General features: G+C 36.6%; 1 protein-coding gene across 3 annotated transcripts in view; it reads left to right on the forward strand.

The window, feature by feature from the left end:
- The window catches only part of Cntnap5 (contactin associated protein family member 5), a 771,818-nt gene that overhangs the window by 656,820 nt on the left and 90,206 nt on the right, over positions 1 to 24,792 (forward strand). For all 3 annotated transcript variants that reach the window (XM_077798231.1, XM_026402894.2, XM_026402896.2), the window contains exon 19: positions 6,993 to 7,217. In XM_077798231.1, coding sequence (XP_077654357.1) covers positions 6,993 to 7,217 — 225 coding nt within the window. The remainder of the gene's footprint in view (positions 1 to 6,992; positions 7,218 to 24,792) is intronic.

Consider the following 24,792-nt stretch of genomic DNA (forward strand, 5'->3'; position numbering starts at 1 on the left):
TTGTAGATCACATTGTTCTAGATTTATCTTTTTATTGTCACCTCCTTTGTCTGAGAGAATTCCTATTTTGTCTCATCTGGCCACGCCACTATATCTGTTGCCTACATATGCTAATTTTCTGTGCTCTTGCACCCTTACTTTGATCTGTAAATTAAATGGACAGATGTATGCTTAGCCTTTTCAGGGAGCCTCGGATTTCACTATTTCCAAATTTCCCCTCTCTGTGTTCAAAGGAAATAATCCCCTCTATGTTCAGTTATTGCAATGCATGGGACTTTTAACCATACCAATTGACCCTGGGAAGTGTGGTGTGGAACTGAAATAGGAAGCCATCAGCTACAAGATGGTTGTGACCAAAATGCCCTTTCTACAGGGGTGTTCTTCCATTTCTTTTACTGAAGCACAGGGTATCCCAGGAAATAGTGAAAATATCTTGGGTGGAATTAAGGACATGTTCATTTCCAATCCTGGGCCAGAAACTCCATTGGCCCACTTTCTATTTCTTAGGGTAATATGGAGAAATGCAAGCCATAAAATTAACTGGATGTTAAGTGCAATATATATTCCTTATCCTTAAACCAATAAGACAGGATTATTTAAAATCTGGATTTAACATATGAGGGCTTCACAGAGGTGTGTTAATTCTCTTTCTGTACCTGGGACAAAATGCCTGAGATAATCACCTTAAAAGCAAGAAATGTTTATTCAGCTCAGAATTTCCAAGGTTTCCATTCATGGTCACTTTGTACTATTTCCTCTCAACTTGTGGCAGCATAGTAGAGCATATCATGGCAGGTAGCACAGGGCAGCAGAAACTATTCAACTCATGGCTGCCAGGAAGCAAAGAAAAATGAGAGAAAAAGGCTGAAATCCTGATATCTCCTTCAAGGGCATGGCCCCAATTATCTAACTTCTTCCACTAGACCCCACCTCCTAAAAGTTGTGCCACCTCCATAGAACACCACAAGCTGGTGACCAAGCCATTTTCATGTAGGCCTTTGGCAGTCATTCTAGACCCCAAATCATAACAGAAGATTCGGTGACTTGCTAATATGTTCCAAAGCTGGAGATTCATACAGCATATTTTTTTATTTCCTTTTCTTGTTTCTGATTCTAATTTAATTCTGTAGAGAACTATGGTAATAGGATTCCATCTCTCTGACTGTGGGTTTTTGCTTTGTATGTATTTTTTTTGTTTTGTCAATTATTAGATGATTATAATTCACATACCATAAAATCCATACTTTTAAGGTTTGCAATTCAGTGATTTTTAGCATTTTCACAGAGAGGCACACCATCATCACTATCTAATTCCAGAATATTTTCATCATTCTTTCCAAAAAATTTTATACCCTTTCACAGTCACTTCCCATTCACCTCACCTGCCCGTCCCTGGAAACCACTAATCTGCTTTCTGACTCTATGAATTTGCCTATTCTAGACTTTTCATATAAATGGAGCCACATAATTTTTGGCCTCTTTTAGTCTACTTTCTTTCACTTAATGCAATGTTGTTAAGGTGTATCCATGTTGTATCATTGTTTTAGCATTTTATTTCTCTTTATTCCAGAGAGTATTCCACAGTACAAATGTGCCATGTTTTGTTTCTCCATTTACCAGTTGATGAATTTGGGAATGGTTACAATTCTTTGGCTATTATTAATAACTCTGCTATTAATATTAGAGTACATATTTTTGTGTGCATGTATGTATTCTTTTCTCTTGAGTGTACACTTAGAAATAAGGTTGTTGGATCCTGTTGTAACTATGTGTTTTATGTTTTGAGAATTTCTAAACTGGTTTTCAAAGAGGCAATTGGGCATTACATTCTTACCAGCAGTATGTATGTATGTGCGTATGTATATATATATTCAAATTTTCCACATTCTTGCCTACTCTTGTTATTTCCTGACTTGTTGTAATAGACATCTACTGATTGTGATGTGGTATCACAATGGGTGTTGACTTGTGTTTCCCTAAGTATCAATCACATTGATCATCTTTTCATGGGTTTATTATCCATTTGTATAATTTTTGGGGGAAATGTTTACTCAACTCCTTTGCCAATTTTTCATTTTTTCTTATACTATTCAGGTATACAGATTGTTTGTGTCTTCTGAATATAACATGTATATATATAACATGTTTTTCACTTATTTTATCCCATTATTTGGGTTTACTTTTCATTTTATTTACATTGTCTTTTAAAGCACCAAGTTTTTAATTATGATAAAGCCCAGTTGATCAACTGTTTTTTTCTATGCTTTTAGTGTCATATCTGAAAAATCATTGTCTCGTACAAGAACATGAAAATTTGCATCTATAGTTTATTCTAAAATTTCTGTAGTTTCAGCTCTTAAATTTATGGCTTTGGTTCATTATGAGTTAATTGTGTGTGTGTGTGTGTGTGTATTGTGAGGTAGGGCTCCACCTTGATTCTCTGGCATGTTCATATCCACTTGCTCCCATATCATTTGTTGATATGTATTTGTCCTTAGCCCCCCACCACTTACCATTAATTGAATAATCAGGGTAAGACTGTCATGCTGATGTCATTCAAATATTTTTCCTAAATAAAATGTTAGATAAATAAATAAATCCTAAAAATCAAAAAAAAAACATTTTGTAGAAGAAAATGTTTCATAATTTACTAAAATACCTTTAACAACAGAATTTATAACAAATGGTTACAAATATTTTTCCTAAATAAAATGTTAGATAATATATTTTGAAATTTATTTGGAAAACTAGAAAAGGTAAAACCCAATGTAATTACTATAATTAAAAAATGTTTCCTTCTAGTTCTTTTCTTTGTATTTAATAGAGCAGAGATAGTGCTACCCAATATATTTTACACCATGGATTTTATCTATTTTATTCCTATATACATAATAAATATCTGTAAGTATCAATTTAAATGATTGCAATATATTCTATCTGGTGTAGTTGCCTTCTCTTATTTAATTCATTCCATCACCACAGCATTACAGCCCCCCAAATCATATTGGAACTCTGCCATGAGACCCAACTAAATTCAGACCCTGGCTTGCCTGCACCCTGCAGTATGTGACGCTGGTCATGTAACTGAACCTCAAGCTTTCTTAATTTCCTTCTCTACCAAGTATGGAAAATGCAGGAATCTTTCACAAATAGTGAGATTTAGCATCCAATGAGCCCTCCACAAAGCACTTGAGATAATTCCTGCAAAAAAAAAAAAAAGGTCACACTAAATGCTTACAGTTCCTATTGTTTCAAAATTTTGGACCATCTGATGAATTTTAGATCAGATTTTGTTTTAAATAATATTACAATAAACAAATGGATTAATTTTTCCTTAGCAATGGAATTTCAGTGAAAATGATAGCATATATATTTTATGTTTTTTTTTTACATAGTCTAAAACCCTGTTCAAGAATCCTTTAATATTTACATTTTGACCAATTTATATCATTTTGTTTTATTTTTTTCTTGTGGAAAATGAAAACAAACTACAGTACAGTAAAGAATTTAAGAATCTCCATACACCCGTTTTCTAGTTTCAACAATGACCAACTCATTTATTTCATCAATATAAGCATCTCCTGTATTCCTCCCTTATTATTTTGAAGCAAATCTCAGATATAATATCATCTAATGTATAAATAATGCAGCAGGGATTCCTAGAAGATAAGGATTCATTAAAATCACATGCATAGGGTCATTTTCATAAGGAAAAACTGTAATAGTAATTTTTAATATTATGAAATATATACTCCATGTGCACATTTCCAATTTACTTTTAGTATATTTATTTTTTTTCTAAATTAATTGCAGCCTATGATTTCTAGGTATCCATTAGACTATACATTATCCTACACTGGTCTTTATTGTTCTCATTCTTAACTTAATTCTGTCACTATTATTAAGACTAGCTGCTGTTTAATGAATTAATCCTATGTGCTATGCTTTTCCACACTGTCTTCTAAATCTTCCATCCAACCTATAACTGACTAAATACCCCCATCGTTCTCTGAGAAACTGGAGGTTGATTTGAATTCTCTGAAAGCTAGAAATAGACAAATCCAGAATCCAGTTCCAGATCAACCAGGATCCCACCCTAGGGATGTCCCTGTTTACTAGAACTTCCTCCGAGTTAATTTTCCACTTTAAGGTCCTATCAATGCTGAGCACCTCTTTCAGGTCTTAGGGTTCTCTGGACCTCAGGAGCATACAACTCTGAGAACCTTGGTTTCTGTCACTCAAACAAATTTACTCAAACCTTAGACTTAAGTTCTGAAAGGGAGGGGAAAAAACGATCAATTTTTCCAATCCTCATAAGTATAGAGTTGGGACAAAACTCTGTAAAAACAGACTAACCAGAGATAAACAAGCAGATCAATTAGTCTTTGGAATTCATATCACAGAGAAGAAAATTTACTCAAAGCAGTGGTTCAGGGATCTGCCTTTAATAGTATTTCAACAAAGAACAATAAATTTTAGAGAAGTGGCACAACACAGGAAAAGCAGTCCCAGGCTTCAGAAGTAAGAAAATAGGGAAGGCAAATTTATAGGAGGAAAGTGAGCCTGCAGATTCGGTTAGTGTCCATATCTTTGAACTGGTAATCAAGCAAGAATTTATCTCTCTTTCTTTAAGCCAGAGAGAAAAGGTTTACAAAGAACTTTCATTTTTGTAATTTCCTGTTCTGCTTTTAGACAAATAGAAGGAATATAGTGAGTACCCTTGTATTTTATTTCCTTCAGATTTTTAGATAATACCTTCCAGTTTCCTTTATTTCCACTGGTATTTATTTGTTTAAATGCATGTCCTATTATCTCAAGACCTTAACACCATGGCTTCATTTACCAAGTGGGTGTGCAGGGATGTTAGTATTGATATCACTGGTTGGAGTAGCACAATGATCACTGGCAGTCACCTTTGAATTAAATATTTTCTTCCATTTATCTCATTGTTTTGAATATCCAGAAACTCAATTTATTTGATCAAAAGCTGATTCTCAGATTATAAAACATAAGAAGCAGAAAGAATAACAGAATCCAGATACATTATTAAATTTAGCTTTATGCTAAAATAGGCAATATATAAACACTAAAAATAGTTAGAACTGGAGATAGGGGAAGGAAAATGACAGAAACTTGGCTTTACATATCTATATATGAAATGCTTTTCATTTCTAATTTCTTGTCCTAAATATGAAAAGACATAAGCCAATATATAATATATATAATAGAATGCTTTGAATTAGACTTGTGAATATTTAAGCATATAGACAAACATCAAATAAAAGTCCTTCATTGTGTTAACTAGAAAACAGTAGCTCTAAATACATGATAAATGTCCCTTAGGAAGATTATTCAAGAAAAATACTTGGATCAAGCTGATGATTAGCCAAGATCTTCACTGTCACAAGTTATCTGCTGCATATTTTTATAATCAGGAATACCAATATTGTAACTTGCTCAATTAATACAAAACATTTTCTATGAATCTTTAGTAGAAACAAACTAGTATTCTCAACCTGCTAAGCAATATGAATAAATATGCAACATTAATTTTTTTGGCATGATTACACACTAGAATAGAGTTTTCACAAAGTGGAATAAATTTGTGAGTGAATTAGGAAGCAAATCCAGGTTGCATTATGTTCTAGGTGCTACAAACTCAATCAAAGAACTTTATGAGAAATTAGGAATATTCTGCATGTCATTTAGGATGAAGGGAAATTCATCATGTTAATAGTTAACACACGTTCACATTTGCTGTGCTGTTTCTATGGCAGAGATGGCTACCAGATGTAAGATGTGTTGCTCTACAAAGGAACTTTTCCTTCACACCCTGGTAAAGAGATGAAATTTTAAGTGAACTCAAGAGCAGCCTTGGTCTAAGCAGAATAAATATTTCAGCATTTGGATGAATGCATGGTAAATAAAATGGTGCATTGTATGATGGCAACAGGAATGAGTTCAGATTAAATTTTCTTCTAATGTGGAGTTCAAACTGTGCCAAGCAATGCTCTTAAGTGTGTAAAGCACTTAAGAGCATTGCTTGGCACAGTTTCATTAGAAATACTAATGAGGTAGGTGTTATGATTCCCATTCGCCAGATGGAAAGTCTCCATAGGATTCACTACATTACCTAGGACCACAGAGCCTGCATGAAATCAAATCTAGTACTGATTCTTGCAGTGTTAGTTCTATGCACTAAATTGATGTAATGGAGTGGGAGCATTCTATAAGGAGCACTGAGTGATTTTCAGTTTTCTGCTAATTGAACTCTATTACTTTATAGATGCCACATTTTTCCATGGTGTTTGTTGGTAGAGCTTCATCCAATGTGCTGTGTTATAGGGTTTGTGTGCCTAAGTCTGCTAGTTTTTGGAACTGAGTATCAATGCCTATAAGACTGATATCTATGTATTTGCTACTGTTTCAGAAAATTCCTTCTATACTGTTTCCCTTCATCCTCATGCTTGACCCAACATTATAGACAATGGCATCTGCCCATCCCCCATGTCCTACTCTTTGTAATTGAATACCCATTCACATCCTGTAATCTTATACAGATAAATACACATAGGAGCTATTAAGCTCTCTATTTTGATTGCAATATGGTCCCAGCAAAATTTCTTTTTGCACTATGCTAAAGTCGAGGACATTTACATTTTGCTTCTAACAAAGTTAGCCTGGGACATGGTAGTCATTCTGCAAATGTATGTTGATCCAGACCTAAACTTTAGGAGGCAAATGTGAGCTCCTTTCTGGCTGTGCAACTTTATTCAACGTTCTTAAACTCCGTGAGTCTCAGGTTTACCATTTGTAAATAAGAATAATAATTTTTGCCACTTCAAAATTGTTATGGGAAGCATGTTACATAATACATTTAAAACCCTTCACATGGTGCCTGGTATGTAGGAGACAATACACAAGCAACTATAACTATTCTGAATGCTTCACTGACTGTTTCAATGTGTGCTCCCTTTTTTTCTCTTTTACAGAGGTTTCTGCTGTTTTTGAGGCTGGAACATCAGTTACGTACATGTTTCAAGAACCCTACCCTGTCACCAAGAATACAAACCTCTCATCTTCAGCTATTTACACAGATGCGGCTCCATCCAAAGAGAACATTGCATTCAGTTTTGTGACAAGTCAGACACCCAGCCTCTTGCTCTTTCTCAATTCTTCTTCTCAGGACTTTCTGGCTGTCTTGCTCTGCAAAAATGGTGAGTGTAGATGACATAAAGTCCAGTGGAGTGTCAGACTGGCCGGGAGGGACAGTGCATGTCCTCCAGAACGCTGCATAGTTTTAACCTAAAGTTGGCCCCATTTGGGTAGCTTTTTTCAAGCCTGCCAGCCAAACTCTTGATTATACTTTACCTTTATGAGTTGCAATTGGTATTCAGTGCCAGTGTCAATTCACTGCTGAAGTCTCAAATGCATTGACTTTAATTTGCCTCAACTGTGTAGCAGTAATTCTTTATTATTTATTCTGTGCTGGAATCCATTAAGTGTAAAGGAGAAGATCATAAGCATATCTGAATTTCAGAAGGACACTTTCCACATATATCCTGTCATCTTTGCTGCAGTCCTTTTTACTGAGGGTTGTTAAAACACCTAGCAAAATGCAGGCTATATTAATAGATGTCAATTGTCCTGGTCTTAGAGAAAAGTACTATACATGAGTTATAACCTTGTGGAAGAGACAATCTGCTTCTGAGAATCAGATTTTGGTTGGGGGGAGACAAACTTGTCTATATAGTTAAAGACTGTGCACACTGTAGCATTTTCTATCTTGAAACAGCAAAATTTGGGATATTTTATTTCAACAAAACAATAATACTATTGTTTTTATAAATAAACAGTTTGCTATTTCTTTTCATTCTACAATTATTCCAACTTAATATGAAATTCACAAACACTTGCATGGCATTTTTTCCTGAAATTAAATAAATAGACCCAATTATTTTTGAAGGTTATATATAAAATATTATCGTTTATGCTTCTGGACTGGTGATACATTCAGTATCATTATATTTGAAAAGAAGGCATTATTTCTCCATTTGTAGGGTATCTTATAGAACCTAGGCTTTCATGATTAAATTATCCATTATTCGTTTAAGAAAAAGGTGAGAATGTGGAAAGAATGTGGGCAAAATGGACTATGAGAAGATTAAGGTAATGAAGGGCCAGATTGTCTTCCACACAAGGAATGCTGAAGGTGGCCAGTTATTATGGTTATTAGAAGTCAGGATTTCTTCTCATATATCCTCATTACACCTTGCAAGAATAAGGACTCTTGTTATCTCTGTGGCCAAGGACACTACAAAATTAGAACCCCATGGGGTTGGTATAATTGCTTGAACAGGCAAAATGGCCAAGACCTAGATATTCCTGTTATATGATCTCCAAAAACACTGTCCTGTAATCAAGAGCTTCCCTTTCCTCTTCTTGAAATCTGCAGGTATTATGACATGGGCTTTTGATAAGTCCTGCAGGACCCACACTAGTATACTATAGGAAGGATTGTGGTGGCCCTCAGTAGAAGGAGAGTTCAAGGAATGAAGCACTTATATAGCCCTTTCTAGACCTTAGGAGAGATTCTCAATAATTTTCTTTATCTACATTTTATTGGGTTTATTGTTCTTTACTTCATCCTGTCTAATGACTTATGACTTTCAAAGTAAGGAATGGTGTATTTGACTCTAATTGTAGGATCAAAATTGGGGAGCCTGTGGTTTGAACCAGGCCTGAAGTACAATGATAATAACAATGGCCCAGGTAATGCAAAAGGTTTCATTCATTGTACGAGTAACAGAGAAGAAGAGAGAGAGAAAGATAAAGAGGAGAAGAAGGAGTTGGAGGAGGGAGACAGGTCATTCCAAGTGCATCAGTCCTTGAGGAATCTACAGGAGAGAAAGGTTATTCAGTCTCCTATTTATTGGAAGACCTTTACATGATTGTCATTAGTACCACTATATCAACATGCCAGGTCTTCCACTTTGCCTTATAATTCCTCTTGAGGTTGATAAGACTGACTGAGGACACTGGGAGATGCAGAGGTCAAGCAGGTTAACCTATGCCAAACAGATGATTTATGACAACACTGGGACCATAACCCAGATCTCCTGATAATCAGTCTAGAAATATTCCCTCTAAATCAGTTCATCCTCTAATGATGTGGATGGAACATATTAAGATGGTTATGGCTGGGTGCAGTAGTGCACACCTGCAATGGCAGCAGCTTGAGAGGCAGAGACAGGAGGATCCTGAGTTGAAAGTCAACCTCAACAAAAAATTTTAAAAAATGAGGTGCTAAGCAACTCAGTAAGACCCTGTCTCTAAATAATATACAAAATAGAATAGGACTGGGATGTGACTCAGTGGTCAATTGCCCCTGGGTTCATTCCACAATACCCCTCTCAAAAAAAAAAAAAGACAGTTATGGATGGAGATTATCATGTTATGTGAAATAAGACAGTGCCCCAAACCCAAAGACCCTGTATTCTCTGTGATGCTAATTTCACAATGGGTGTGGGGAGAAGGAAGAAGACAAGTTCATTGGATTAGACAAAGGAGAATGAAGGGAAGGAAGGGGTGGGAATAGGAAAGATAGTAAAATGAATTGGACATAATTTTCCTATGTTCATGTCTGAATACATGACCAGTGAAACTCCACATCATGTACAACCACAAGAATAGAACATTATGTATAATATGTCAAAATACACTCTACTCTCATGTATATATAAAAAGAACAAATAAAATAAAGAGAATTGAAAAAACAAAAGATGGTTATGGAGAAGTAAGATGCAGGATTCTCCCCAAAGCCTCTTTGGAGTGTAACTTCACAAGCACATGTATTGCTGTCAGGCCAGGACCATGAATATGACTGTCATGAATGCAGACGATGCATAACAAGACTGATGTTGTCTACTTAATTTAATTAACTCAGACTGTCCATGGTTCTCGAAGCAACTCTGTTTAATTGGTGATGTGGATATAACCTAAAAACCCAGTTTTCCATAGTTGGAACTATTGAGGCACATAATCAAATAACTTCATTAAAATCTTTTACAAGTAAGGTGCAGAGCCAGAATTCAACTTCCCTTCCCCAGTCTGATAGCATATTTTCTACTCTTGAGTCACAAGAGCTAAATTTGTTTGTTTTTATAGTGCTTGGGATTGAACTCAGGGTCTTGAATATATAAACAAGTACTCTACCTCTGAGTTAGAACTCTCTCTGTCATAATTTTTAAAATAATTTATATATTTAATAGGGAAGGCATTCTTGAATTCTGCCATGCCCCTAGCCTCCTGTATCATCAGAAACTTGGCCCTTTTATAGTTAGATCTCAGGGCAAGTGTGAAAGCCCAAGGGCTAGTCCTCTTAGCTCAGGTTAAACCATAGAGATGGATGTCCACAACGTGGTTAGTAATAGGCAGCCCCACGTTGTTCCAGGCAACACTTCTGTGAATGCCTTGGAGAAGGACTAAGGCATATAGAATCCTGGGTATCACCTGTCATCTCCTTATGCCACAGAGATACAACCAAGATCCATGATCACTCATTCATTCTTCCATTAACTCTTAAGGTCAGTACTAGGTTCAACTATGTAGTATGAGAAACTGAAAAGATAGAAAAGATAAGCAGGATAGGGTGTTGTCTAGGTGATAAGGAAGAAGAAACACAGAAACTGCCTTAAAGTTTTAGAAAGGCAGCCTAGTGAGAAAAGGAAGTACCCAGATTTCTAAAGCAATCAGGGATTATAACAATGGGATCAAATAGTCAAGTGGTAGCCTTCTCACTGGAGTTTTCAGATAATAATTAAATGACTATTTGTTGGAGAAACTGTAATAATTCCAGCAGCAGAAGAGAGAAAAAAATAGCTAGAGTTCCCCCCCCCCATATCTTAGATTTTGTGATTATTTGTTTTCTTCTGGTGTAGTCTGACATGAATATTGCTTACTATTAAGAATTCTTTTACAGACCTTGAAATGCTGCTTTGAGGAATTAAGAATTGATATCTTTACAACTTGTTTTCAATATATCCATGGTATCAAGTTTCTGACCAAATCACTTGTGAATCATATGTGGGGTGGGGGCACTGCATTATCAAGAGGTAGGAATATTTTCAATGTGCCTTTGATTCACTGCAGTAAAAAAATATATTACTGAAAATGCTATTTGAAATCAGGAATACTTTATGGGTGAAAAAAGATAAGGAGAGAAAAAATAGTAAAAGGTTAACTAGGTAAGGTCTTTTATCTGTGAGAGTTTTTATAATAAGATTGAGTCATACCTAGCTGAGATAGAATTAAGGGACTTGTGCTCATGCAGGCTTCTTAACCTTTTTTTTTTTTTTTTTGAATCTAAGACACTTTTGGGAATCTGGTGGAATTATGAGGGGAGGGCCCTATTGAAGTGAGTCCTTTTTGCTTTCCCAGGAGGAAGCAAACATCCAGAACCAGCTTATACAAAATAGCTTTAATTCCAGTACCGTAGGTTAAGAAGCCAGGGTGGGGAGTTAGTTGGATAAATTGTGCAAATACCGAACAAAATTATCAGCTTGCAAACTTATTTCATATAATTCTGCAGGCCAGAGGAAAGATCAATGTGATTCAAAGTCATGCTTACAAGTCTTGCCCTGGCAAGGGTTTGATTTGGCTTGTTTGGAATTCTTCTTTGCCCTTTATCATTATTCTTGAAATTTCTCCAAACATGGATTTATTTGGATTTAAGCTGCTGCTGTCTTTTTAAGTGAAAACAGGTTCTTCTTCCTAAATGAAGAAAAGGATTTTAATTTGTGGGTGGAAGAGTGGAGGCAGAAACAGAAGCATTTTGAGGTCAGGTAGTTCTCAGGAGAGAGAGGGCAATTAGAGCTCCATATTCTGGGGCTTTGAGTCATAGGCAACTTCTCAGAGACTTGGCAATTAGAAGAGAAGGGTCTTTCAAATGAGGAAAGCTTCTAGAGAGGGAGCTGAGAGTGTTTTAAAGCTACACTTGACCTTCACAGCATTCTGCTGAGGGATGGCTCTGCCTTCTCTACAGTACTGGGGGCGGGGGTTGTCCTTGAAGTTTGTCATTTGAAAATATTCAAGGAGACCCTTCCACAAGCAGATTAAATTTCACATCCGAGAGAGAGAGAGAGAGAGAGAGAGAGAGAGAGAGAGAGAGAGAGAGGTCAACAAGACCCTACCCTGCCTTACAGAATTTGTTTGGGGACAGAAATAAAGGCAACCAACCATGTAACATGGCACCAGGTACATATATGCTAGATCCTAGGTCAAGGTAGAGGGAAGTCAAAAGAACCAATTTTCTCTGATAGAGAAGGTCAGAAAAGGCATCATGCAGTGGGTGAACTTTGAATTATGAAACATAAGTCAGTATTCTCTATGCAGATATCATGTTCTTTAATAAAAATGTTTCTTTGTTCTGCATTTCGCCATTGTAATGCCACTGCAGAAATGTATATTCCCAATCAATTTTATTCAATATGGTTTTAAACATTAGTCCATTTTGGATCCTGAGTAGTATAAAAAGTCAAATTTGAAAGATGTGCTAACTTTTAGGCCACCAAACTACAGTGACATGCTGTGAGTACAAAATCCAAACAGTGCTCCCACGTCACCTTACCATGGTGGCTGTTCAGCTGCCCTTCAGCACCCAATGGTTTGTCTGCCTTTGCTTCAGTATTTCCTCTTTATTAATCTTTTTGAACATATACCCTCATAAGACGCACTGTCTGCATTTCTGATTGTACACACCTTGGAGGGAATAATGATGAACCAAGACACTTCACATTTGGACAGATCCCTAACACATGAGTCAGGGATCCAAAGACTCTTGTGTCTTCCAAGGACAAAACTCACTATCTGCTTTGAGTTGGCCTTAGGTTATCCTCACCATTCTTCCATGTGAGTCCTTTAGAGTTTAGTGCTATCTCCTACTACCCACTCTCTGACATTGGCATAAGTTTGTGTTCCTCTGGCAGCAGGAATTCTGATAAACAGACTGAGAGAAGCCTCAGAAGCCTCAAAAGTCTTATTTGTATTGCTTTACTATGCCCTGATCACTTGTCTCAGGGACTTGCATCATGCAATTTTGCTAGCTTTGATTTGAAATCCACCAAATATACTGTGTTTTTCCCCAGATTTGATTCTGTTGTTCATTTCCCACATTTGTAGGCTTTCCAACTATCTCTTGTTGTCCATTATTCATCATCCATTACACAATGTGGGTATGGCATACCATGACCTCTAGGGGATGATCAAGAGTCCTCCTCTTCACCTCTCCCTCCTAGGGGAAGGGGAAGTGTCAGAGGCTGGAACAAAAGGAACGTGCACTATCTTATATTTAGCTTCCAGTGCTAAGTGGTGAGTCTGAGTGTGAAAGTAGAAACATGCTGAGTGGAATTGTATTTGAGGAAACTTTCTTGTTTTTCTAAACTTTGTTGTAATGAACACCTTAATTTGTTTATTGTCCCTGTAGGTTCTTGAAGGTTGCTATGAACTTAGTTTTTCCCTTGCCCTCAGTCTTCATTTTGAAATCCCGACCCCAAGTGTAGCTGCATTTACTGTAAAGAAGTTAGCATGTCAAAGATGCCACAAAATTGGAGCCCTGAACCAACAGGATTTGTGAGCTTATAAGAAGAAACACAAATTGTCTTTGTGTCCCTAAAATGCCATGTAAAGACAGAATGAAAAGTCATACTCTACAAGCCCAAAGGGCCTTTCCTTGGGGAAAAGACCAAATCAGCTGGCAGCTTGACCTTGTACCTGCAGCTGCCAGAACTGTGAGAAAATAAGGTTCTCTGGTTTGGGTCATTCAATATATCATATTTTGTTTTAACTGACTGAACAGACAGAGATCAAATAAAGCAATGCAAATGGACGTGCATTGCAGGCTATAATGTACAGAGCATTTTTATTTTCTTATTGATAATGGTAATAATAAGAATTATTTGCATAATTATGTTATCAGAGCATGAATACAAAGTTCAAGGTTAAATGCATTTGGGATTAAAATTTAATACAAAGAGGAAAAGGAAATTGCCCAGTGGCTAGAGGCTGAGTACTTGATGGGCAGAACATTAGCCTGAAGAAGGAGAAAGATAAGGCAGTGGGTGCTCACTCTGCACATTAGCTGATTGTCATTGGACACAGGCAGCATATTTTACTATCCAAGAGCAGGGAAACTATACATCTGAAGGATTATTTTCTCAAATGTCCTCTGATGAGGACCTTCAAGGAACAGGGAACTTGTTTGATGTTTCAAAAACAGAGAAAACTCTGGAACGGAGTTAACTTTCTCTGTGTAAACCACTAAGTCAGTCTCTGCAAGATACATTGTAGGAGATGTAGTCAAATGTGAGAGAAGTGCCCCACCTGAACCCCAACTACTCTCCTTGTGGGGCAAGCTGGACAGCAAATGCCAGCATCAAGGAAAATCAAGATGGGGAACCACACCTATTGATCTAGTTCTTTAAGTCCCTGGGGGGTGGGGGACAGTAATTAAAGACTAGTACAGAAATAAAACTAACAAAAAAATTCAAGTAACTCTACATATATTTTTTTAATACCCAGGATCTTAGTTTTCTATGACTGCCATAACAAAATACCACAGATGGTTGACTTAAACAATGGAAATTCCCTTCCTTGCAGTTTTTAGAGTTTTGACGTTCAAGATCAAGATGGTAGGAGTGCTGGTATCTGTTGAGTTGACTACCTTTTCTCTGAAGAGACAGATTGTATTAAGTTCTCTACTGTCTCTTCATACAAAGACACCAATCCTTTTCTTCTATGAGACACAGGGTCTCTAGTTATATTCCTAAATCCTTGATCCATTTTGAGTTGAGTTTTGTGCATGGTGAGAGATAAGGATTTAATTTCATTTTGTTGCATATGGATTTTTAGTTTTTCCCAGCACCATTTATTGAAAAGGCTTTCTCCAATGCGTGTTTTTGACAGCTTTGTTTAATATAAGATAATTATAGTTTTGTGGGTCAGTCTCTGTGTCGTCTATTCTGTACCATTGGTCTACCAGTCTGTTTTGGTGCCAATACCATATTGTTTTTGTTACTATTACTCTGTAGTATAGTTTAAGGTCTGGTGTAGTGATGCCATCTGCTTTACTCTTCTTGCTAAGGATTGCTTTGGCTGTTCTGGGTCTCTTATTTTTCCAGATGAATTTTATGATTGCCCTTTCTATTTCTATGAGGATTGTCATTGGAATTTTGATCAGAATTGCATTAAATATGTATAGTGCTTTTGAAAGTTTGATCATTTTGATAATATTAGTTCTGCCTATCCAAAAGCAAGGTAGATCTTAGGCCTTAATAATAACTTAATAATAACTTCCTTAATAAGACTCCTGTGGTACAAGAATTAAAATAAAAAATCAATAAATGGGATGGACTCAAATTAAAATGTTTCTTCTCAGCAAAATAAATAATCTGTGAGGTGAAAAGAGAGCCTACATCTTGGGAGCAAATCTTTACCACTTCACACATCAGATAGAGCACTAATCTCTCGGTATATAAAGAACTCACAAAGCTAAACACCAAAAAACCAAATAACCCAATCAATGAATAGGCCAAGGACCTGAACAGACACTTCTCAGAAGATGATGTACAATCAATTAACAAATAAATGAAAAAAATGTTCATTATCGCTAGCAATTAGAGAAATGCAAATCAAAACCACTCTAAGATTTCATCTCACTCAAGTCATAATGGCAGCTATTATGAAGACAAACAATAATAAGTATTGGCGAGGATGTGGGGAAAATGTACACTCATACACTGCTGAGGGACTGCAAATTGGTGTAGCCAATATGAAAAGTAGTATGGAGATTTCTTGAGAAATTGGGAATGAAACCACCATTTGACCCAGCTATCCCTCTCCTAGGTCTATACCAAAGGGCTTAAAAATCAGCATACTACAGGGACACAGCCACATCAATGTTTATAACAGCACAATTCACAATAGCTAAACTGTGGAGCCAACTTAAATGCTCTTCAATAGATGAATGGATAAAAAAATGTGGCATATACACACAATGGAATATTACTCAGCAATAAAAGAGAATAAAATTATGGCATTTGCAGGTAAATGGATGGAGTTAGAGAAGATAATGCTAAGTGAAGTCAGCCAATCCCTAAAAAACAAATGCAGAATATATATATATATATATTTGATTCATAGTGGGATAGGGATAGGGAGCATGGGAGGAATAAAAGAACTCTAGATAGGGCAGAGGGGTTGGAGAGAAAGGAAGGAGGCATGGGGTTATTAATGATGGTGAAATGTGATGACCGTTATTATCCAAAGTACAGGATGAAGACACAAATTGGTGTGAATATACTTTGTATAAAACCAGAGATATGAAAAATTGTGCTCTATATGTGTAATAAGAATTATAATGCATTCCACTGTCATTCATTTATATATCACCAATTTTATAGAATTAGGGCCCCAGTTTTATGATTTCATTTAAACTGAATTACTTTCTTAGAGGCCTCTATAAGTCACATTGGGGGTTATTCTTCAGCATATAAATTTTGTGGAGTTATTTTAGTCCATACACTAACCATGTGCTATTAGTCCATACATTAACCATGTGCTATAAGCTATTCTATATGTCCCAATAGAAAAATGAATATGGTATCTTTGACTCTGGGGATATTCCCAAGTTTAGGAGCCATATATGACTCATCTTTATAACATAAGCATCTGGCAGAGTTCCTTAGTACGGAGAATATTCCTGGGTTGAATTAATGGTTTTCTGTTGTTTTTGTTGTCATCGTTATTTTTGGTACTGGAGATTGAACCCAGGGTAGTTATCCACTGAACTATATCCCCATCCCTTCTTTTGTTTATTTTGAGATAGGATCTCATTAAGTTGCTAAGGATTGACTCAAATTTATGTTCCTCCTACTGCAACCTTCTGAGTCTCTGAGATTGCAGGTGCAAGCCACGGTGCTCAGCAAATTATGCATGTAATAGAAGAAATGAATTCTATCTAGCAAATGTGGGAATGCCCCCACAGAATCCACAAGGAGATTTTTGTAACCAAATGAAATGGATTTTCCTCTTGGTGAATGCAAAGCCAAGAAGCACCACCAGAAGGTAAAAGAGTGAATAGAAGTTTATCACTTTCACCAAGTAAGAAAAACATTGGGGATGATTCTAAAGGTGGGGTTCTTCCCAAAGATAGAAAGAAAGGGGACTTGGAAGGGAACAAATATATTCATATCAAAGAGTCTCATCAACACAATAGACACAGGACCATTTCTGAGCATGTTCACGTCATGGTCAATAAAACATTAAAAAATAAATAAAAAGATAATTGAATGCCTGATGGTAGTGGAATTTAATATTATAATGAGCACATTTTACTTTAGATCACCTGAAAGGAGTGAGGCAGTTCTCTGCTATTTGACTAGCTTCTCTCAAGTTTCTCTGTAATCTTTATGTAAAACAAACAGAAAGGAAAACAACTTTGAAAGTGCAGTAACAGTCATTTAAAGAAGCGGCAACTTTTTTACTCGTGTAAATATAGAAGCTTTTTCTAAATGTGTCAGTTTAGCAGCTAACAGCTTCATAGGACTGCAGGAAGGCTATACTGAAGTGTTTTTGTCCTTCATAGTATTTTTTCTGCCACCTGTGATATATGTGTGAGAAACAGGGTTGTTTATAGAATGGGTCTCTGTAGAGCTGGTGTTCTGTAGCTTTATTTTCCAAGGGTTTTCTGTGTCTTCTCACTTTGTACTTTTCCAGTTTAAACACTTGAGAAATTTTTCCTAGAATTGAGCAGCTGTTTTTTTTTTTTTTTTTTTTTTTTTTTAATTTTTTAACAAGACCAGTTGCTAACAACTGTAGTGTGAGAATCAGGATAATTATTATCCACCCTGTGATGTTACATTGTTTGTAGAAAGGAAAATGGAATGCTTTAGGTGACTTGGTTTCTTCATCTGTACATTTGGGATAATTGTGTTGGTGAAGGGTCTCACAGCAGTGCTGTGGGGGATTAATGAGATCCTATTTATAAAGGGTCTGGAGGAACTCGGATGAAAGATGTGGGAAAAATACCAGAAGTGTTATTACAGAACTCTCCAAAGAGCTGGCTGGTTTCTGAGCCACCTGAATTTTTTTTTTTTTTTAAAGCTGGGGTGAAGAGATTGGGGGATTGAATGTTTAGCTTTTGGACTAGAACTCTAATTAGAGGTTTAAGGATTAAGGAAATAGTTGGAGTCTGTTCGAACAAAGCTTTTCTCAGAGAAAAGACATGTTTTGTTCTCCTCAGAGCACTTGACCTGTAAATACTTACATCTCGAGATGCAAGACAAACTCAGCAATAGGCCAAACTCAGGGCTTGTTCAGTTCTCTGTGCAGTTAATTTCCTTTTGTGAAGCAAGTAGGTCTTGAATGATCATTATTTCTCCTAATTCATAGTTATTAAAGATGTGCTGCTGCTTGAACAAGTAGCCTGACTTCTCTATGTTTAAAAATGAGAGCTTTGGAAATCAGATCCCTTATTCTAAAGCCACAGTTGGTACAAAAGAGATGGTGAATCATTTTCAATCCTAAGAGTTCAATTCCAATTCCTGACATCACCCACGTGCCATCTTCTTTGGTCTCTCAGCTACAAAATGCTTTGTAGGAGCTAACATACACATGCACTACATAATGATGTTTTCTTCAAAGACAGACTACATATACAGGTGATTCCATAAGATTATAATGGATGGTCATTATTATCCAAAGTACATGTATGAAGACACCAGTTGGTATGAATATACTTTGTATAAAACCAGAGATATGAAAAATTGTGCTCTATAAGTGCAATAAGAATTATAATGCATTCTGCTGTCATATATAAATAAAAAAATATAATAGTTCTAGAGGTTTCAGTACATGATAATCTAACTCTGTTGCTCTGGGTTCGAGGTAAGGGAGAACATCATGGCAGAAGAATGTGGTTGAGGAAATCTGTTCAGCTCATGGCAGCTGGAAATCATGAGGAGCCAGGATCAAGATGTAGTCACCAAAGGCACACTGCCAGTGACGACTTCCAACAGAAAATCCCCAACTACATATAGATACACCTGGAAATTTCTTCAAATTATTCATTCATCAAATGGATTAATCCACTGTTGAAGTTTCCATCTCTCATAATCTTATCATTTTACCTCTGAACATTGCTGCATTGCCTAACACATGAGCTTTTCAGGGGACATTAGAAATCCAAACCTTAAACGTCTAGTATTTTTTACTGTGCCTTTTCTATGTTTAGATATGTTTACATATACAAATACTTACCCCTGGGTTACCGTTACCTACAATATTGAGTATGAAGATATTCTGTATAGCTTTGCAGCCTAAGACTAATAACTGTACCATATAAGCTAGGTATATAATATCCCATCTAGATTTGTATAAGCACATTCCATGCTTTTTTGTACAATGACAAAATTGTCCAATATCTAAAAGCATTTATAGAAAGTGAGATCAGAAGTGGAAGGGGGTACTAACAAAATATAATTGAAACAATTTATAGAATTAAAAGCAAACACAAAGTAAAGTTTGTTCCCTTTCCCAGCATAAAGATTAGAAAACAACATGCCAAAGCAAAGTCCAAATCCTGTCTCTTACAAATAGAGGATCAGTAAGCAGGATAGCAAAGAGTGTCTTAACAAGAACATGAAAAATTTGCAAGTAGTAGGAAACTATGCATACATTTCCAAGTGAAGATTTTCATTTTATTGGTGCATTATAATTATAAATACTAATGGAACTTATTATGATATATTCATACATTCATGTGACATAATTTGGTCAATTTCATTCTCCAAGGACTTTCCCTGGCCCTCCGTCCTCCCTTCTCCTGGATTTCTTCCTCTACCGGTCCTCCTATTTTGATGATATGGGAAAATGATTTTCAAAATAGAATTCTCTGTTTAGTCAACTTATCAGTCACACATGAGGTCCTTTTCAATGATCTTGTAACAGACTTTTCCGAGATGCTACTTTATATACATGTGTTAATTTTCTAATGCTCAAAAACAATTATCCCCCAATTTAACACCTTAAAATAGAAAGTCTCTATCACAGTACAGAGTTCTGGGAGAGTCAGGAATCTGGGATTGGCTTAGCTCAATGATTCTAACTCCTGGTCTCCCAGGAGGACTCATTCTTGACCTGAGTTGTAGTAATCTGAAGGGCTCCATCATCTGCTTCCAAGCTCCCTCGGGTTGCTATTCAGAGGAACTGTCAGGTCTTTGACTTTCCAGTGGGACCACTCAGACATTGTGTCATCTGGCATCCCTCAGAGAAATGAGAGAGAGAGAGAGAGAGAGAGAGAGAGAGAGAGAGAGAGAGAGAGAGAGAGAGAGCCTCATACAAAGTAGGAAAAAAACCACACAAGGGTCTGGATACAAGAAGTCAGGGATTACTGAAGTCCATCATGGAGGCTGTCATTTACTATGTGTTCCACCAATTCAAGAAGTACATAAGAAGGAAACATATGGAATTCAGGAAACAGGGAACCACCTCAGAACAGGCCAGGTCATATCTCTAGAATGTGTTTGCCTAAGTCCAAGAGATCAACCAGTCTAGTCTTATAGGACCATTATTGTCAAAGGGGCATAGTGTTCCAAAACTCTCTGTGCTTCCTCTGGGGGACTTTTGGCAACCCCTGGAGATACTGTTCATTGTTGAGATGGAGAGTGCTACTGGTATAAGGTGGGTAGAAGTCAGGAATTCTGTGATATGTATTGAAAATCCAAGAGAGCTTCCCATGACAAAGAATTCTGTATTCTAGTTTATTGGTAGTTTTGAGGTTCAGAAAAATAGACCTAGTATCTGGAAAGCAGAAGAGAGAGCTTTCCTAAAGAAAATATGCAAAGCAAAGGGTTGTATTTATATCAGATAAACAGTATAGACTGGGAAGACCAACCTAACCAAAATTGTTATATATGTGTGTGTGTGTGTGTGTGTGTGTGTGTGTGTGTGTGTGTGTGTGAGAGAGAGAGAGAGAGAGAGAGAGAGAACATGTGTGAGAGACCTGGGTATGGACCCATATAATGACTACGTCTAAGGAAGATAATTCTTCAGTCACTGTTGTGGCAGGGAAAAAAAAAACATCTAAAATTGATAACATAAGAAGCAGCAGTATATTTAATAAAATAGTTGAAGGAAAATAATGAGAAAATGAATAGAACTAAAAGTAATTGCATGTGAGGATAAAGGGCTGAGGAAGAGTACTTTATCACATTGTCTTTCTATACTATTTTGTAAATGCATTGCTTTGATTAAAAAATAATTAAATGCTTGAAATGAGTGCACTGCTATAATCTAAAGAAAGTGATAAAGAGTTGTGTTAGTAGAAAATTAGTTTGTCTCCCCAGCAACAAATATGTCTGAATATCTAAAGAATATTGATTGATTAAAGACACATGAGATGATTATGTGCACTTTTGCATTAATGCCCAATTTTGATGTTCTCCATGCATGGAGTCTTTCGATGAGTGAATGAAGAAAAGAACGTAAGAATGAATAATGAAATGACTGAATTGGAATTAACAAGTACAAAGAAAATGATCTTACTTTCCCAACAATTAAGCATGTTTCATTTGGATAATTCAAGCAGAGACCAATAAGAAGCTCCTCATCTCCTGATTTATTTCTGACCCCCGTTTCCATGAACTTTGTAGAATGTGTGCTCTGAGAAGCATATTGAGAAGAGCTCTGATGGCTACTTCTCAGTGTCTTGCATGAACTCTCATCCTGAACCTAACCTTTAAATGTTCGCCTTCTTGGGGAAGTTCTTGCCCTTTGGGAGGAAAGATCTGCCCTTATTGAGATGTCTCTCTTATTCCCATGACTTCAGATTGTGTAAGTTGATGATCTGCACATTTATATGCCTAGCTTGGGTGACTCCATTCGCTTTACAAAAATCATCTCAAATGCCTGTGGGGACAACTTCACTTGACTTTTCCCTTTCTTCCAGAAGGATCCTAGCTCCACTTGTAGCCCCTCTTCTCTCTGAGATAAACCTCTGCATGAATTTTTCCTTTCTCACAGAAATATTCTAAGATAATGCAAATGTCCAAGTCAGAAACAAGCAATGATCATCTCTTCCTCTTTCTCTGCATTCCAGAATCCAGCAATAACCATTTTTTATATTGAATCTTCTAATACTATATTGCACTGTTTTGTTTTGTTTTTTTAAGTCATTTTTATTTATTATTTAAATTGAATTGGTAAATTTACATATAATTTAAATATGACATACAGTGACTAAATATGAATATAAAAGATTTGTTTCTGTGAAATTTGATTGATAAAGATGAAATGTTAAAAAAAGAAAAAGAAAAGTTACTGTTGGTTTAGGTTTGGATGGCATGGCTGTAAAAAAAAAATGAGAGAAAAATTATAAAAATTAGAGCTGTTGTGCCTCAGCTTTGCAGTTTCTATGCAGTCAGATGACTCAAATGGGAAAGTATAGAAAATGCTTTGAAGATACAGTGCAAGCAAGACAAAGAACACAAACTCCCACTGGCAGATCCAAAGGCAAAGAAAAAGTATTTCCCACAACAAAAGTTTAGAAATGACATGACATTACATATTTCAAGTCCAATTGTTTAAGGTACACATGCATGAAGTTTTCCTCAGTTTTCTCAACTAACCAATTACTCATCAGAATCACACCTCCAACACTGTCTATTCTTTGTTATATCAGTCTCCAAGTCCACATGACAGGCTTAAATTCTTCCAAACATATGGTTACTAAAGTTATACTGCTGAAGTCAATCCAACCTGACTCAGTCGTGTCACATGTCAGCCATTTCCAAGAATCTATTCCATGTTCAAAAGATGAAGACATGCACAAGACCAGAGTTTAAAAGGATTGTACAAATATCATTATCATATGCAGAACTTCTGTAACTCAAGAAGAAAAAGTCACTTATTTTAATACAAAATAAACCAAGAACAAAACCAGAAAATTCACAGATAGCTAAAAAACATGGAAATGTGCACTGTTTTGAATCTACTTCCTTAGTCGCTTTAATATTCATTCAATTCATTTTTTGTGGGGTGGGGCTTGGGATGGAACCCAGGGTCTCCTGGAATCACAGTCTCAGCCACCTATATTCATCTAATTCATTATACTACCACTTTGGTTATCTTTGGTTTGGACCACCTAATTTTAGAAGCAAATATGGCCACAGTGTTCATATACTTCTCTCAGACTTTGTACCTGTTTCCTTTTAATGCATGTTTTGATAGTTCCCAAACCCCTCACTTTCAAGCACTCTCTGGGGAAGTTTTAAATCTTAACATTTTTCTACTTCACTGTAACCTCTTATCTATTTGTGTTACCAAGTCCCCAGAATGCAGGCCTGATTGTGGAAGTCCCAACAAAATAGGTCTGGTCATTCACTCCAAAAACTAAGAAGAAAAGCTAACAATGAAAAACAAGGAAGGAAACTTCAATCAATATGATCATATTGGGAAGGCAAATTGAGATCCAACATCTCAGCCCTGTCCTCAGGATGTTGATGGGAGCTTCAGGCTAAGATATAGGAAGAGTTGGGGCAGAAGGTTACAGGAAGCTATCACTAAGCTGCCTTGGTCAAACTGTGTTCTGGTTGATCACTTTTTCAGTTCTGGTTCTGGAAGGAGAGTCCAGGGATGTCCTTATGACTTGTGAGGGCTTCACAGGATACATGGTGTTTATCTATCAGACCTGCCCTTCTAGACTGGAGCATCTCGGCTCCCATGAGATATAGTGTGACTACTTAGGACTTCTAGGCAACAATCCAGGGATCTAAACCAGGATGCTGCAAACCTTACGTCTTGAAGGGGGACAAGAATTTACCTGTGTTACCAATTTTTAGAGGAACACTCCTTAAATAATTGACATGCTTTCATGCAAAGCTGAGCAGAAACCTGACCCAAAGTTTAAGGTAATAGAGGAGACCTACACAAAGTGAGGATGGAGATCCCCAACTTTATCCTGCTTTCAGTTTCCCAGAAGGCAACTGCAGGTCCAACTGAAGTCACTTTTTTTGACATAGGCAATCTCTTTAAGTGCCTATGATACAATGAATTATGTTTAGAACTCTGGGTGCATCATGTGCTATCTTTTCTCTGGGTCCTTCATATTTTGTTACTGCTGTGGCTTGGATTTGAAACATCCCAGAAAAGTTTATATGTTAACGACATAAACTGGTCCCCATCGGAGTAATGTCTGGAGGTGGGGCTTTAAGGAAGTGATTGCACTATAAGGGCTCTAAACCCCAAAATAATTTAGCTTATTTGATGAATTAAATATTTGGATGGACTACTGGGAAGACTAGAGGCAGTTGAGGCATGGTTTTAGGAAGTAGGTCAGTGAGGGGAGGGACCTTGGGAATTATCTATTGTCCCTGCCCTGCCCTTGCTTCTGGGCTGCCATGAGGTGACATATTTGTCTCTGTCACATTCTTTCTCCTTGAAGTTCTTTCTCATCTCAGGCCCATAGCAATGAGGCCAGCCATTTATGAACTGAAATCTAATAAACTGTGTTCGCAAACCAAACTTTCCTCATCCAAGTTGTTTGTGTCAGGTATTTTGGTCACAGTAATGAAAAGGTAACTAATGTAGTCAGCTTGAACATCCTTTCTTTGCCTGCTCCCATTCTTCCTTGCTGGCAAACTCTTATTCCTTCAAGTCTCAGTTTAACCTAATTTTCTCTGGGAAGCATTGCTGGTCTTTTCCCTAAGACAGTGTTAAATGCTCTCTTAATGGCTTCCA

The sequence above is a fragment of the Urocitellus parryii genome, chromosome 1 (assembly GCF_045843805.1).
Source record: "Urocitellus parryii isolate mUroPar1 chromosome 1, mUroPar1.hap1, whole genome shotgun sequence".
Classification (NCBI taxonomy): domain Eukaryota; kingdom Metazoa; phylum Chordata; class Mammalia; order Rodentia; family Sciuridae; genus Urocitellus; species Urocitellus parryii.